The sequence below is a fragment of the Beta vulgaris genome, chromosome 8, assembly GCF_026745355.1.
Source record: "Beta vulgaris subsp. vulgaris cultivar EL10 chromosome 8, EL10.2, whole genome shotgun sequence".
NCBI lineage: Eukaryota > Viridiplantae > Streptophyta > Magnoliopsida > Caryophyllales > Amaranthaceae > Beta > Beta vulgaris.
Genome location: NC_079209.1, coordinates 5,259,350 through 5,277,208, shown reverse-complemented (window position 1 = coordinate 5,277,208; position 17,859 = coordinate 5,259,350). Strand labels below are relative to the sequence as shown.

General features: G+C 36.9%; 1 protein-coding gene across 1 annotated transcript in view; it reads left to right on the top strand.

Annotated features, from left to right (window-relative positions):
- Nucleotides 1-15,714, top strand: part of LOC104900853 (S-linalool synthase-like) — a 29,331-nt gene extending 13,617 nt beyond the window's left edge. Inside the window, exons 5-10 of the mRNA XM_010688381.3 lie at nucleotides 4,415-4,533; nucleotides 4,620-4,718; nucleotides 4,939-5,157; nucleotides 5,455-5,584; nucleotides 6,086-6,331; nucleotides 15,118-15,714. Of these exons, the coding sequence (XP_010686683.3) occupies nucleotides 4,415-4,533; nucleotides 4,620-4,718; nucleotides 4,939-5,157; nucleotides 5,455-5,584; nucleotides 6,086-6,331; nucleotides 15,118-15,615 (1,311 nt within the window). The 3' untranslated portion in view covers nucleotides 15,616-15,714. The remainder of the gene's footprint in view (nucleotides 1-4,414; nucleotides 4,534-4,619; nucleotides 4,719-4,938; nucleotides 5,158-5,454; nucleotides 5,585-6,085; nucleotides 6,332-15,117) is intronic.
- Nucleotides 15,715-17,859: the final 2,145 nt, after the last annotated feature.

The following is a 17,859-nucleotide window of genomic DNA, read 5'->3' as shown; positions in this document are numbered from 1 at the left end:
TATGGCAAGTTAAATGTTTTGTGGGAAGAATTATCTAAGCATGAACCTTTGATTACATGTTCTTGTTGTGTTCAATGTAATGCTGGTTTACTTCATGAAACTCGCCGAGAAACGCAAAAACTCCATGACTTTCTCATGGGTCTCTATTCGGATTATTATGGCAGATTACGTACCCAAATTCTTTCTACTGAACCTTTGCCCTCCTTGGATCGTGCGTATCAGCTTGTGGTTCAGGAAGAAAGGGTACGTACGGTTAAATCGCCTCACGATGATAAACCCACGGAGGTGCTTGGGTTTGCTGTTCGCGCACCTATGGGCCGTGGCCGTGGTTCCACTGATCGTCCCACTTGTACTCATTGCAATAAAGTTGGTCATGAGGCCTCCAAATGTTGGTCTTTATTGGTTTGTTCACATTGTAAAAGGTCTGGACATGAAGTTAGTAAGTGTTATGAATTAGTGGGTTACCCGGATGGGTTCGAATCCAAGGCCCGAATGAGCTCTTCGCGCCCCCTGCCAGCACTGGCCGTGGCTCAGTCAAAGCCCACGCCACTGCCGTGGTGGGTGCTGCTGCCTCGTCATCGTCATCCTCTGTAGCTTCTTCTACCTTGTTCACTCTTGATCAATGGAAAGCTCTTGCTGGGCTCTTTGGTTCTCAAAAGTTATCGGATGACCGGTTGAGTGGTAAGTTTTCTTCCACCTCGTGGATCATTGACAGTGGTGCCACTCATCATGTCACTGGTGAGATTTCTTTGATGTTTGATTTGGTTCCTATTTCACCTTGTTCTGTTGGCCTTCCTAATGGGCAAACTGTTGTTGCAACTCAAACGGGGTCTGTAAGATTATCTGATACTATCACTCTCACCAATGTGCTTTTAGTTCCTCAGTTCAGTTGTAGTTTACTGACTAATGATTTGCATTGTTTTGTACAATTTAATGATTCTATGTGTGCTATACAGGACCACATGAGGGAGCTGATTGGAACAGGTCGTAGAATGGATGGACTTTACTACTTCAACGGAGGTGACAATGTGGCGTTGGTTTCTGTGCATGCTGCTTCTACAGATTTTGATTTATGGCATCGTCGTATGGGTCATCCTTCGGAGAAAGTGGTGAAGTTACTTCCTCCTCTTTGTGGTCATCAGGGTACTTTGAATCCTGCTTGTAAAATTTGTTTTCGTGCTAAACATTCTAGAGACAAATTTCCCATGAGTGATAATAAGGCTAGTCGGATTTTTGAGAAAATTCATTGTGATTTGTGGGGCCCCTACAGACATGTTTCCTCCTGTGGGGCTCGTTATTTTTTAACTATTGTTGATGATTTTTCTCGGGCGGTTTGGATTTATTTGATGGAGGACAAAACTGAGGTTTTTAGCATGTTCATGAATTTCATAGCCATGGTTGATAGACAATTCTCGCAAACTATAAAAATCGTTCAAAGTGACAATGGTACTGAATTCAATTGTTTGCTTGATTATTTCTCTGCTTGTGGGATTATTTTTCAAACCTCTTGTGTTGCTACTCCTCATCAAAATGGCAGGGTAGAAAGAAAACATCGTCATATTTTGAATGTAGGTCGTGCTTTGAGATTTCAAGCACATCTTCCTATCTATTTTTGGGGGGAAAGCATATTAGCTGCTACTCATTTGATTAATCGTACTCCCTCTCCTCTCTTGCAAAATAAATCTCCTTTTGATATTCTCTTTGGATTTTCTCCTGCCTATGATGCCATCCGCACTTTTGGTTGTCTGTGTTTTGCTCATAATCACAAGACTAAAGGGGATAAGTTTGCTAGTCGTAGTCGCAAATGTGTGTTTGTGGGTTATCCTTTTGGTAAGAAGGGTTGGAAATTGTTTGATTTAGATACAAAAGAGTTTTTTGTCTCCCGCGATGTAAAATTCTTTGAGGATGTATTTCCTTTTATGTCTCCGGAGGATGTTAATATTGACCCTTCCTTGGTTCTTTCTGATGAGTCCACTTATCCGGATTTTGCGGACGATTTTGTGTATGACACTCCTCTCTACTCTCCCTCATCTTCTTCTAATTCCACAACTCACAATATTTCCCCTCCACCTTCTCCATCTCCCTCCACAAAATCACCTACCTCCACAAATATTCCCTCCACTGCCCAGCCTACATTAAATAATTCTCCTATGCCTCCTCATCAGCCCACATCGTCAGGCCCAACTCTTCAAATCTCTCCTGCCCAGCGCCCTTGTTCCCCTCCTTTAGCTTTGGACTCGCCCAGTCCACCGTATCTGGGCCTTGACCCACCCAGCGCTTCATCACCCGCGCCCTCCTTAGCTGATCCTCTGTTAGGCGAGTCTAGGCCGCCAGCTGGGCCTGCTTCATCTTCCACGCCCCCGGTTGCATTGGGCCGTGGTCTGAGGGCCAAAAATCCCTCCGTTTTGCTCAAGGATTTTGTTACTAACGTTGTTTCGGAAAGTCCATCTCATTCTACTGCCTCTCCGTCTTCTTCCTCAGGTACTCCTTACCCCATAGCTCACTATATTAATTGTACAAATTTTTCTGCAAATTATTTGAAGTTTGTTGCAGCAGTTGTTTCTACTACTGAACCGAAATCTTTTAAAGAGGTTATGAGGTCCGATGGGTGGAAGGCTTCTATGCAGGCTGAGATTCAGGCTTTGGAGGATAATGGCACCTGGACCTTGGAGGAGTTACCTCCCGGGAAGCGTGCTCTTGGTAGTCAGTGGGTGTATCGCACCAAATATTTGTCTAATGGTGATGTTGAGCGTCTCAAATCTCGCTTGGTTGTTTTAGGCAATCATCAGGAGGCAGGTATTGATTATTCAGAAACTTTTGCTACTGTTGCTAAGATGACCACTGTTCGTACTTTCCTTGCTATTGCTGCTTCCAAGAATTGGGAGCTTCATCAGATGGATGTTCATAATGCATTTCTTCATGGTGATTTAGAAGAAGAGGTGTATATGAAACTTCCTCCAGGGTTCGAGTGCTCCAATCCTAATCTTGTTTGCCGGTTGCGCAAATCTTTATATGGCTTGAAACAGGCTCCTCGTTGTTGGTTTGCCAAGTTAGTCACTGCTTTGAAAGAGTATGGTTTTCTACAGTCTTACTCTGATTACTCTCTTTTTACCTTCACTCAGCACTCTGTTCAGATTAATGTTCTGGTGTATGTTGATGACATTATTATTTCTGGTAATGATTCCGCTGCGCTATCTTCTTTCAAAGCTTATTTGAGTGATTGTTTTAAAATGAAAGATTTGGGTTCTTTGAAGTATTTTCTTGGCATCGAGGTTGCTCGCAGTGCATCTGGTATTTTCCTTTGTCAAAGGAAGTACACTTTTGACATCATTTCTGAGGCTGGTTTGTTGGGCTCCAAGCCCAGTGGTTTTCCTATTGAGCAGAATCATCGTCTTGCTCTCGCTTCTGGTCCTTTGTTATCTTATCCAGCAGCTTATCGTCGTCTTGTGGGCCGCCTGATTTATTTGGCCGTCACTCGGCCGGATCTGGCCTATTCGGTACATGTTCTTTCTCAGTTTATGCAGGAGCCTCGTGTTGAGCATTGGGATGCGGCCTTGCGTGTGGTTCGCTATTTGAAGGGTACTCCCGGCCAGGGTATCCTTTTACGCTCTGATAGTGATCTCTCTTTACAGGGTTGGTGTGATTCTGATTGGGCAGCTTGTCCCATTACTCGTCGCGCTCCTTGTCAGGTTGGCTTGTTTACTTGGGTCATTCTCCTATCTCTTGGAAGACCAAGAAACAACATACTGTCTCTCGCTCTCTGCTGAGGCAAAGTATCGTTCTATGGCTTCTATCACTTGTGAGTTAAAGTGGTTGAAGGCTTTGTTATTGAGCCTGGGTGTCCATCATCCAAAGGCCATTCCTTTGTTTTGTGACAGTCAGTCTGCAGTTCACATTGCCAAGAATCCTGTCTTTCATGAGCGTACAAAGCACATTGAAGTTGATTGTCACTTTGTGCGTGATGCCATCAATGATGGTCTTATTCTTCCCTCTTATGTTCCTACCACGACTCAGCTTGCAGATATTATCACGAAAGCTCTTGGCAAGACACAATTTGATGTATTGCTGTCCAAGTTGGGCATTCTTGATCCATCCCATGCCCCACTTGAGGGGAGTGTTAGGAAACTATAGGATATAGTATATTGCCATATGTAATGTTATCTTTGTATGCATAGTTTCCATATATTGTAACCTATATATACCAAGAGATGAATACAGAGAAACGGGAGTTTAACCCTAATATTATTCTCAACATATATAGTAGACTTTAATTTTTTGGTAATTTCTCGACAACAAAACAAGGCTGGATCTCTTGTCGAATTAGATGGAGATAATTCTTTTTTCGACAGAGTTTTTGTTAATAATTATTGTTGTGTTTTACGAATTGACTTAAATTTGTTCATTTACATTGTAGATTAAGTGTGAACTTGCTATCCCTTGGCTGGCCAGAATGGACCACTTGGAGCAGAGAGAGTGGATTGAAAGTGCCAACAAAGAGAGCCCTATTTGGTTAGGGAAATCCTCATATTATAGGTATCATGAACACAACTATATCTTCTTTCTAGTCAATGTAATTAATCTTACACAAAACTTCAACACAATATTTTCTTATCGAACAGAATATCATGTCTCGATGATAAGGATCTGCTTCAACTAGCAAAACACAATTATGAGCTTAGACAAGAGGTTTACCAGCAAGAACTGAAAGAAATCATAAGGTAATGAGCTTGCTCAATATTTCATATAAATTCTATTCGAGTAGAATGAGCCACCTTTGATTAGTTGATCAATTCCGAAATGTAACACCCCATCAACAATGTTATTTTACATAGGAAAATATTATGTAGTAAAATGCATAATACAAAAGCATTAAATTAACCTTTATTCTTATTTGCTTCTTTTATTCGGTTATATATTTATGATTACCATCCCATTTAGGTGGTCTAAGGTGCGTGGTCTTATGGACATGGGATTTGCTCGAGAGAAAACAACTTATTGCTACTTTGCTATTGCCACCGCGTCCACTTCACTTCCTTGTGAGTCCAATGTTCGAGTAATCATCGCAAAAAATGCGGTGCTTATAACTGTTTTGGATGACTATTTCGACATGGAAGGATCACTTGATGAGCTGCAAATCCTTGCAAAGGCAGTGGAAAGGTATATATTGCGATTGATATAATAGCATAATCACAATTCCGACCAATAATCGAGTCTTTAAGGACGAAATGGGCCCTGCTCTTTCATTGTCAAAAAATATCAGAAATACTTGTTTTGGGTGTCGAAAAATTATCGATTTCACGTGCCAGATTAATAAATGTCAAAAGTAACGATAACTTAACAGAATTTACCTAAAATGCTACCACGTAGAAAACCTAAAAATTGGGGGCTATCGTGAAAAAGTTTCCTTTTTAATTTATGGGTGTATATATCTAAATGTCTGTTTTTACTATGTAGATGGAATAACAAAGGCTTAAAAGGTCCTAGCTGGATCCTTTTTGATGCGCTGGATAATTTTGTTAGGGAGGTAGCACAAGAGTACTTTGATCAAAATGGAATCGACATAACTCACAATATTCGAAAAATAGTAAGTTCTTTCAAAAGATGGTTTAGTATTCTTCACATCTAAATCCATTGCGCTACTTTCTTGTGTATTGTTCATATTTATTAGTTCATACTCTATGCTCGGTTCCTTACGCTGCAACTATTTGCTTTTAAACCGTTTAAAGCACATTTTTTAACATTCATATGCTTTTTTTTTCGGGGGAAAACATTCATATGCTTAATGGCGTATTGTAATTTTTTTTTTATCTTCAATATACGGCTCCAAATGACTTTGACAAATTCACATATGATACATATTATATATTTCATACATGAATTAATTGTTATACATGGTAATCATGGTTTTGAAAGTTTGTTCCTAAAAAGTAAAATGATATAACTAGAAAAAGAACATATAAAGTATTTATAAACATATATGTAAAACATGCATGACACCAACGACTTTGATTTCTATATTCTCTATGAATACAAATGAACATATTAAATTGTCACACTTACTCCTCTTTGCGTGTTCATTTTGAAGTGGAATGAAGTAATTTCTACATGGCTAACGGAAGCAAGATGGAGTAAAACAGGGCAAATTCCGTCGATGGCATCTTACTTGGAAACTGGGTCGATATCTGTTGCTGCACACTTAATGGTTCTTCAAGCTTCATGCTTTCTGACACCGAGCTTATCCCCTCACAAACTTAATCCTTCTAAATATGAAGATATCACAAAACTTCTCATGATATGCTGTCGTTTATTGAATGACCTACAAGGGTATGAGGTAAAGTTTTACTCCCTTGGACCGTATTACTATTAGCACGAGTTTTGAAAATTATAAGGTAATTTATTTTTAATATGTTAAATTTTCTTAATGGTGGATCAAAGTGGAGAAGACTGATACGTATTAGTAAAGCTTTTCGAGAATATAATTTTGAAGACTAATTCCCGATGAATAATGAAAAAAAAAATGCAAAGACTATTATGGCGCTATAGAAGTTATAAGAATACATTAGAAAAAATTGAAATTTTTTTTTATCTGAGATAAAAGTTAACAAGATTACATGATAGTACTTCGATATACATTAAATCATTTATGAAAATTATTTTTTAACCCTGACCTCAAAGCACATGAAATGATGTGCCATTAAACTAACTCGTTTATGATATACTCTATTGGTAAAAGTTTTATAGGTTATGTTATTTTAAACTTACAAAAGTTAGTAATAATCGATTTGGTCTAGTTTAATTATAATCATATTACAAAATTCATTTTATCCAAGTAAAATATTATCTACTCTAATTGCATATGACACTGACACTAAAATATCAACAAAAATATTTATCAAAATTTTAAAAAGCCAACTATTAGTCTTCATATGTGATGGAGGGATTTATTTATTAGAAGGATTTGGAGGAATATGGGGTCAATAAGTTTGTTGTTTTGAAGAAAGGGGGTGTTTATTGTTCATTTTTGCATAATGGATAATAAGATAGATGAGATTTTGGCGGGAACTAACTATTTTTTTGATAGCAAACGCTTGATTTTGAAAGCGTGGGATCCTGAAATGGATGTGATGAAAGAATCATTTGATGTGTTGCCTACTTGGGTTCAATTTAGGTTAGATTTTAAATATTGGAATGAAAATTGCTTGAAGAAGTTAGTGGCTAGGATTGGCAAGTTTGTGAAAGTCGAACAAGCTACTGGTAAGTGTGAGAAGTTGCAATATGCCAGGGTTCTCATTGAGGAGAAACTGGATCAGGAGTTTCCAGATTAGTTGGATTTCATCAATGAGAAAGGAACTTAGACTGTTTTTGATGTGATCTATGAATGGAAGTTGGTCCTATGCTCTATTTGCAAACGATTGGGACATAGGAAAGATGAATGTAAAAAGAGTGTGGTTCGACAAGAATGGAGAGCCAAGAAGACCCCTAAGGAGGCGGTGACTGTACAGAACTTTCAAGGTGGGGAGCATACTCTTGACAAGTCAAATGGATTTTAATTAGTGAATAATTCAGCAAGGAGATCTGCTACTACACCAAAGCCTACAACTACATATGATTCATTTGCTGTGTTGGATGATATTGTACTTGAGGAGGTGATGGTGGGACATGTGTTATGTGAGAAAGTAAGTGTAATGATTGACAGAGGAGGGGAGTTCCTGGGTGAACATGGATAGTATGCTATTGTGGAACGTTCGAGGGATTAATTGCACAGAGAAACAGAAAGATGTTAGCAAATTGCTTGGTTTTAATTATAATATATATACACTAGTGGAAAAAAACGGAAGGGCTGCACTGCAAGGGTTGCGTTTTTTTTAAAACGCAGCCCTTTTCTTAGTGAAGGGCTACGGTTAATTAGCCCAAAAACCGCAGCCCTTCACTTAAGAAGGCTTGCGGTCAATGCAAAAACCGCAGCCCTTTTAGTGAAGTGCTTCGTTTTCTAAAAAACGCAGCCCTTTATGGGCTTTTTTTAAAAAACAATATTGAAAGGAATTAATCGCGCACTTAACATATTAAGCGGGCTCATTCTCCTTCCTTCTCTTCTCCCTCATTCTCTCTCCTCTCTCACGTCCTTCCTTCTCCCTTATCTCTCACGCTCCTTCCACAACAACAAATATTCATTCTCTCTCACCCTCCGACGGTAGCGAATATTCGTTCCTTTACCTCTCAATGAGGGTTCGTCGTTTGTTGACCTGCGCCGCCTTGCCGCACCGTATTGTTCCTCGTCGTTCGTCCTTTTCTCTTTCGGTCGAGCTCCGACCATCTCTTCGTCGTCGTCGAACTCCGCTTAAGCAACAACAGCAACAAGTGATGATTTTTCGTTTTCAAGATCTAAAAATTTCTTGATCTTTGTTTTGACTAATGTTCATGTAATTTCAGATCTATAGTTTTTCTGTTTTGTATTTTCGTTCGTTTTTTTTTTCATTTTTGTTCATTTTTTTTTTCATTTTCGTTCATTTTTTTTTAATTTTCGTTCCCTTTTTTTTCATTTCCGTTCGTTCTTTTTTATTTTCGTTCCTTTTTTTTTCATTTTCGTTTTGATATTGGGACTTTCGGTTGGGAGGGTTTGCGTTTCAATGGCTCAGATTTATGATTTTCATGTATGGATTAAAGTTAATCATGCTATTTAGCATAAGCTTTTCATAGCGGGACAATGTGTGTTCCAATATTGTGTTCTATATACTTCAAGACATTTTCTGTTTAGCATAAGCCTTACAATTCTGTTTAGTGAAAAAATGCAAAGAAAAAAAAATATTTTTTATTTTTTTTGGGTCAAAAGGGCTGCGGTTATGGTCAAAACCGCAACCCTTTATACAAAGAAAGGCTGCGTTTGAGGCCCAAAACCGCAGCCCTTCCATATTGGAAGGGCTGCGATTTTGGGCCTTAACCGCAGCCCTTCACTAAAAGTGAAGGGCAGCTATAGAAAGGGCTGCTAGCCAAAGACGCAGCCCTTAGGGCTTTTTTGACTTCAACCCTTCCGTTTTTTTCCACTAGTATAAGTCCCTTGGATTTTTTAGTCTCTTAGAGACTAACATGAAGGTGAATAAAATGGGGATTCTATATAAAAATGTTTTCTCAGGCTGATGTTTTACCTCTAATTCATCCTGCCATCCTAGAGGAAGGATTGTGATTGCTTGGAACTCAGTAAGGTTTCATGTTATAATTATGCTTATGACAGCTCAATTGATGCATTGTTGCATTATTCCTGTTAGCGGTGGGGCGGGTTTCTTCTTCACCATAGTGTATGTTTTTAATAGTGCTAGCCTTAGCGAGGAGTTATGGAAGGATCTGAAGATGTTGTCTGATAAGATAGACAAAGCCTGGCTTGTGAAGGGTTATTTTAATTGTGTTCTGTATAGAGAGGAGAGGATTGGAACAATGGTGAAGGAATATGAAATGAAAGCTTTCCAAAGATGTGTTGCTGAATGTAGTTCAGATCACATCTTTATGGGTTGTTTCTTCACTTGGAACAACAAATAGTAATGGGGGATAGGGTTTTTAGCATATTTGACAGGTGTTGAAAAATCATAAATTGCTTGATCAATTTCCTACATGAACTGAAGCTTTTTCATGAATGAGGGATATTTTGATCACAAACCTGTTCTGGTAAGATGTCATGGTGTTACAGGGGAAAAACTCCTTTTAGATATTATAAGATGTGGAGAGAGGCTCTTGATATTGAAAGACTGGTAATAGAAAGCTGGCAAACTGATATTCATGGGTCTTTGACTGGCAAAGTAGTGCAGAGATTGAAGAATGTGAAGCAGGTTTCGAAAGGCTTGAATAGAAATGAATTCAATAACATCTAAGTTGCTGATGAGCAGGCTTTCAGATAACTTCAAGATTGCCAAATGAAGATGCATATGAACCCAGGGGATAGTGAAGTCTGTGATTAAGAGAGGAATGATGTCAAGGATTAAAGGAAGATTCATGATATGTATATTTATTTTCTTCAACAGAAGGCAAAGATTACTTGGAATATAGGTGATGATGAAAATAGTCAAAAAAATTCATCAATCTATAAAAGCAATAAGGATGCAAAATAATGTTTACTGCATTCATGACATGAATGGCAGTGGGTGCATAATATTAATGGTGTCCAAGCTGCTTTACTTGAACACTACCAATGTTTATGGGTACTGCTAAGATGAGAAAGGATAGAATTCAAGAATAAGTGATTAGTGAGGGTCCAATTCTCAGTGAGATGCAAATTGCTACTGTCCTTCAGCCTGTGATAGAAGAGGAGGCAAAGGAGGCTCTTTGTCCTATTCCAGATTATTTTGGTTTCTTCTTCTACAAAGACTCTTGGGTAATACTTGGCAATGATGTTACTGCTGCAGTTTTGGATTTCTTAAATTCAGAAAAATTGTTAAAAGAGGTTAACAAAACTATCTTAACTTTGATTTTTAAAGTCAAATGTCCAAGCAATGTGACTGAATATAGAACAATAGCCTGTTGTAATTCTATTTACAAATGTATTACAAAGATCATTTGTAAGAGAATTAAGTTCGTTTTGCTTGATATATATTCTTGCTGGTAATCAAGGAGCTTTTATTCAGGGGTGTTTTATTGCTCATAATATCCTTATATGTCAGGATATTATGAAACATTATGGGAGAAAAAAATGCAAAACCTGGTTGTATTATTAAAATGGATATGAAGAAATCCTATGACTTTATCCATTGGGAGTTCTTTGAGGAGATGCTTCATGCTCGGAAATTCCGTGATAGGTTTGTTCATCTCGTTATGGAGTGTATGAGTTCTCCTAGATTCTTCTTGATATTGAATGGTGAGATGTTTGGTTTCTTTGAAGGAAAGGGGGCCTAAGACAAGGGGATCCTATGTCCCCTCTTTTGTTTGTTATTTGTATGGAACACCTCACTAGAGTGCTAAAGGTTGTAGGTGTTTAGGAGCAGTTTAAGTTGCATCCTAGATGTGTGGGTTTGAAACTTAATCATTTGTGTTTTACTAGATGATGTGATCTTATAAATGGGGATTTTCTGTCTATTTATATGATGCTTAGTGGTTTTCAAAACTTTTTAGAAGTGTATGGTTTGGAGGCTAATAAGAGTAAAACTGAATTTACATAGTTGGTATGGGTCATGATGAGATTCAGAGGGTGTTGGATGTAACTAGTTTCAAGAAGGATCAAATTCCCTTCAGATACTTAGGTGTTCCTATTTGTCATAAGAAAATTGCTGCTATGGAATGTCTTGGCCTAATTGATAAAATGACTTCTAGAATTAGGGTGTGGAAGAGCAGTAATATATCTTATCAAGGTAGATTAGTCTTAGATAATTCTATTCTTATGATTGTGCATATCTATTGGGCTTAGATCTTCCTAATTCCTTAATCTATTCTTCAAGAGGTTGAAAGAGTTTGCAAAGCCTATTTATGGGGGTGGTGATCAATTAAGCAAGTCTGTTGCGAAAGTTGCTTGGGACCAGGTGTGCATTTCAAGGTATGTTGGTGGCTTAGGAATAAGAAATATTCAGACTTGGAAATGTGCTGCTTTGGGAAGGTACATTTGCCCTATAAGTGCAAAGAAGGATAGTTTATGGCTCAAATGGGTCAATAAACTATATATTAAGGGAGATGATTGATGGCAGTATACTCCTCCAATAGATTCAAGTTGGTATTGGAGGAAAATTTGTGAAGTGAAGGAAAATTGGAAGAGTGTGATTAGTTTATATCAACTCCATAATAGGGATTCTTACTCTATTACAGAGATGTATAAGTTTTTGATGGTGAGCAAATAAAATTCCATTGGGACAAGTATATTTGGATTAGGCTTGTTGTTCCAAAGCATCGATTTTTGGTTGCTTGATAATGAAAAACATATTATAGACAACAGAGAGGTTTCACAAATATGGCATCAATGAGTCTGGTTTGTGCCAAAGTTGTGGTTTGGTAGTGGAAGCTCAGGATCATCTGTTGGTTAGGTGTCACTATAGCAAGCTAATTGGAGAGAAGATTTTACTTATCTGAGCCCTTTAGGAGCAAACTTATCTGAAGGTTTTTGAGGAATTGCATAAAATAAGGTTATTATGACCCTCAGATGGTCATAACTAAGATCTTTGTTCAACAAAATTTTATAGGGAGTTTCTCAGTTGATTATAGCACTGGGTAGAAGGTTGATGGGATGAGTTGCAACTAAGATGCACTCACCCCAGAGATAACTTGGCATCCCTGCATGAAATTTTATGCATCTTGCTTTTTCAAACAAGAATATGTGTTTTCTTTCCACTCTTGGATTATGTTATGGAACACCTACAATTCTTCTTTGATGACTTATACCTTAGCAAAAAAACCTCACAATAATTTGCTTGAAAATGTTCACTTCAATTGTCACTTCTCAAGGTCATTACCTTGGTGCTGAAGTGATTTTCAACATGAGAAAGAAACTCACCAAGAGACACCTTTCACTTACTCTTTATTTGAGAGCAAATGTGTCTAGGTTACTATACTATGGTCATCCACAATATGAGAAAGTAGCTTCCACCTGCAATGGTTTTTCACCTATATGGACCCCAAAGATCAACATGAATCAGTTCAAATATATTCACTGCAATTGATTTACTATGCATAAAAGGAAGCTCGCGATGTTTAGCTACACCACAAGTATTATAAAAATGTTCACTTAGGTTTTCACATTTACAAAAATACAAATGTTTCATCTTTGAAACAGACACATGACCTAATCTATTGTGAATCAAACTGAGTTTATGAAATTTATTACAGCTATTCAATTCTTTCTTCTCCAATTCAGCAGCTAAACAAGTTATTTCTACCGAACTCCATAGTTTCATCAATGGAAAGGCCCTGCAAAAAGCACTCATGCTTGTCAAAGTTCATTTTCAAATCATTTTCTTTCAACATTTTAGATACAAATAGTAAGTTGTATTTGAAATCATCAATGTATAACACATTTCTCAGAACAATATCATCATTTAACCTCACATTGCCCACTTCTGTTACTACCTTCACTTTTCCACCTGGTAACCCTTTCCTAATCTCTTTACTTAGAGTTTTTAAGTTACCTAGAATATGTTTTTTCTCTATTATATGGTCACTTGCTCCAGAATCAATGAGCCAAGTCTTACAACAAGAGTTATGATGTTGGTTTGCAGCATTAAATACAACCTCTTTACCTGGAAAATTGTTAGAACTAGCAGTGTCTCCTCCTTGCTTGTCTCCTATAGCCTTGATTAGTTCCTGAACAAGAGATGAACTTAAATTGCCATCAGTGTTACCAGTAATGTTCTCTCCCTGTGAAGCAAAATCCAAAGGATTATTGCCATAAAATTCAAATTCATGTGTCTTGACAAGTTTGCTGCTCCTTGAATGTGATTTTTCTTTTCGATCCCTTGTACTATTCACGGTATACCACTATCTAAAAACATTCAGCTTTAATGTGCCCCTTCGTACCACAATACTCACATTTCTTCATATCTTTTTCGTTCTTCATCTTCTTATATTCCTCCACCTTCATCCTTTTGTAATCCTTCTTCTGAAAATATTGAAGAGAAGCCAAGCTTTGTGAATGTCTGTTGACAGCTAGGGCACTCATCTAAGCCTAATACTGATTTCCATGGGAACTTGCTTCTGGTTTTCAACCTGCATTTCAAGATTATAAACCTTGTTTACGGACTGTAGAGGGTCCATACCAAGGAAGTTAGTCTTCATCTGTTCATATCCATCATTAAGCCAATTTAAGAACTTCATAAGTTTGTTGTCTGACTCTCTCTTAGATATTTATTTAGCCAAGTCACTTTTGCATTTCTCCATAGCACCACATCCACACTCAGATCAGGTAAATCTTTCAATTTGCAGTAGTATTCACTCACACTCAAGTTGTTTTGCTTGAGATCCCGCAACTCCTTTTTTACTTGATATAGTTGAGGGGGGTTAGTTTGACCACATCTCTCAACTATTTCATTCCACGGCTTGTTGGCCGCGTGGTAGATTGGATTGCTACAAGAGTGCTTGCAATTTCAGCCTTCATAGTAGCCAGGATCCAAGATCTGACCATATAGTCACATCTTGTCCATTTCTGAATTTCATCTGCTCCAGATGAAGGCGTAGGGTGTTTATCTTCAAAGAAACTCAGTTTATTCTTTGCTCCAAGAGCAATCCTAATGCTTCTGTTCCAATTGAGAAAGTTTGCACCATTAAACAAAATTCCTCCAAAAGGTGTTGTTGCATTCTCATTGACAGTAACAAAGTGCAGATCTTTATAAAGGTTTTAGTTGGTGTTACTTTCTATTGATTTTTTAGTTGATTTTTCTATTAATTTGAGAAGAATAAAGTCTCAACCTTTTAATAATGTGTTTTGAGCCTCTGGAAATTTGAAGAAACAAAAATGGCAAATGATATCACTAAACTTGATCTGATACCATAAAAAATTTCTCAAAGACGCAAACTTGGTTTTATGTGAACACTAATCATTGTCACTCTTTCTCTCTATTTCTATGTATGTGTTTACAAGGTTTATCAACCTATCTCCCATTCTCCCTTGATGCGGCACTGCACTATTACATCATTGTATATATATCCTAGGACACATGAAATATCTTAGGATCATGTGTACAAACTAACAAAATAAGGGACACCTATACAAATCAACCTAAGGACCATAAAACAGTTGTATAAAGCTGACTAGGCAATATATTAGAATGCTCAATATTCTATGATGATGATTAATATACTTCTCATACTCATAACAAACAAAATTAGTCTTCATCGGCATATATAAATTAGCACTTTTGTACAATAGAAGTTAATTTTAATCCTAATTAATTCAATAAGTTTCAAAGAATTAATAGAGAAAGAAATACTCTACCAAAATATTTCTCTGTATTTTTGAAATCACTCTTTTAGTGATAAAGATCACATGATCTAGGTATCTCACAAGTTTTCTGCCATTCTTGTTTACCTTAAAGATCTTTGTACCAATCAAGTAAAGAATAAGGCCTTAAAACATATGGTATCTACTTTTTAACATGATTACTCAGTTATAGTCCATAGAATATCACAAAACTAATACATCTATATCTGATGTTGCAGAGAGAGGTTAGAGATGGCAAAATCAACTCAATATTATTATACTTGAAAGAATACCCTGATGCTAAAATGGAAGATGCAATTAATTACGTCAAAAATCTACTCGAAGAAAGCAAGATGAAGCTACTTGAACATGCATTGATGGATGAATATGATGCTGAATTACCAAAGCCTTGCAAAATGCTTCATTTAACAGCACTAAAAGTGTTTCAAATGTTCTACAACTCGGCCAACCATTTCGACTCGAAGGATTCCCTGCTTAATGATATCAACAAGGCTATTTTTCTTCCATTGGAACCACATTCTTCTTTTCAATCTCCAAAGTCACCATCATCTAATTCTCGCCCAAAAAATTCGCTTTTAGTGAACCATTATCGTCACAAAATTAGCTTGAAATGCCTTGGGAAACGAAGACCAATTGGGATTTGTCATGTAGCTTTGCCCCTATCGTTAGCAAGACATCATGTTCGGATGAAAGTTTCACCAATCCTAAACTTCTAGTCGCGATCAAGCCGAGAGATGAGTAATAAAATAAGGGATGGATCGGATGTATCTGTCTGTCATGCTGAAATTTATGTCAGCAATATAATTTTGTTATAATGTTTTGATGATTAAAAATAAAACTTCTTGTATTTTGAGAAGCATTTAGGTTTCGTTTTATAAAGATATGATGTATACTTATCATATTTTTCAATATTATTATACTTCAAAGAATACCTTGATGCTAAAATGGAAGATGCAATTAATTACGTCAAAAATTTACTCGAAGAAAGAAAGATGAAGCTACTTGAACATGAATTGATGGATGAATATGATATGACTTAATTGGGTTGAACTGAATTGAAAATGTTGGAATTTTCCTCTATATTTTGTTCCTCTGTAATAACTCTTATATGAGATTAGCCATGTTTGCTTCTAATGCTTTATACTTCATCTGTTTCTTAATAAGTGCAACATAGAGAAAGTGGGGGAATACCAAGGAATGTAGAGAGAGAAAGTTGGGACCACAATAAAGTAGAGTAATTCAAGTGATGAAACAAAAAAGTTGTGGTCCCCTCTTGCTTTTTGGTGGCATATTTGTAATAATATTGAACTTTTTTTACCATTTTGAGCTTGGTTGCACTTATTGTGACTATTCCAAATAAGAAAAATGTTGCACTTTTAAGAATCGGAGGTAGTATATAATACCTAAAGGCTTTTTAAATTTTGAAGCACAAGTACTAATTTTTTGTTGGATTATGCTCCAAAATTAGTCAAACAATTTTCCGAATAGTTAGGACTAGTTGTTAGTAATTATAATGGGCAAACAAGTAGTGGCATATATAATGGTCTATTTAGTGGGATAGCAAGTAGTGGGTTATGTAGTGGTTCATATTATTAGTAGTACTTTGTATATCTAAGCTACTTTGTTTATTCATTTGTATGTGACAAATATATAAAAATGTAGTCTTTATAATCTCTCCAAGTTTCTCTCTTTCCTCCTCTAAAGATTCTATATGGTATAAAGAGCATCAGATAAGATCCTTAAAAAAAAGAGTAGAGAGAAATGAAGAAGAAAAGGAAGAAGAAAAAAAAGTGGAGTGAAAGAGTGTTGTAAAAAATATATATTTTTAAAAAAAAAACAGTGGGAGAAAAGTTATGAGTTTTTTATTTGTTTAACCATGACAAGTAATGGTTTTCTTAGATGTGTGGATGGGTTTCCTTTTAACCCACGGATTATTTTCGGTTACTATAAAAAAGAGGGAGTAAATATTAAGGGTGATGGGGCAACCTTCACAAGAAAATCAGATAATTGACAATCTGATAATGGTGGAAATACGTAGTCAATGCAGACACGATTTCCGAAATTTTAGTAGCGGATGTGGTCAAATTTATAAGACTACGTCGAAGAGAGTTTATGTTGAGAAGTGCTCTATTCATTCATGGAAGGTTGATGAGAAGTGCATCAACAAATTTGGAGATGGTAATAGTTAGTTAGTGGGCTAACAAGTAGTGGCCTATGTAATGGTATATTTAGTGGGATAGCAAGTAGTGGGTAAGTAGTGGTTCATATTATTCGTAGTGTTTTGTATGCCTAGGCTACTTTGTTTATTCATTTGTGTGCCGTACAGAAAAGGCAATTTGCGTCGGATGTGAGGCGCCTATTTGTGTCGGACCCTTGTACGACGCCAAAGCCCTCGACGCAAATGACTAAGAAACAATCTGCGTCGTATGTGGAAACCACGCAGATTAAGTAGTTATTTGCGTCGCACGTTATATACGGTGCGACGCAGATGAGGCTGCCCAGCCAACATAGAGCTGTAATGTGCGTCGCACATCTCCTAGGGTGCGACGCAGATGACTGATTTGCGTCGTACCTTGGGATACGTGCGATGCAAATTGATGTTTTTTTTTGAGAGGGAAAAGAAAATTAATTACAGAAACGTTCATGACTGGAAATCAATGAAGGATATGTTCTGTTGCAAACGCAATAATAACCAGATAAAATGATATACAAAAAACCGAATACAACTCCACAACAATAAAATAAAATTACGGAAAAAAGAATACATAAATTACAGAAAATCAATTAAATAAAATTACAGATATACAACTCCACAACAATAAAATCGATATACAAAATATGGGAGTGAACTGAAAAAAACTCAAAAAAACCAATAATATTGTCGATATTTCAGATGGCGGTGCAAAGGAGATCGTTCATGACCGGAAAACCTTCATCGGACAAGCCTGAAAACGAATAAA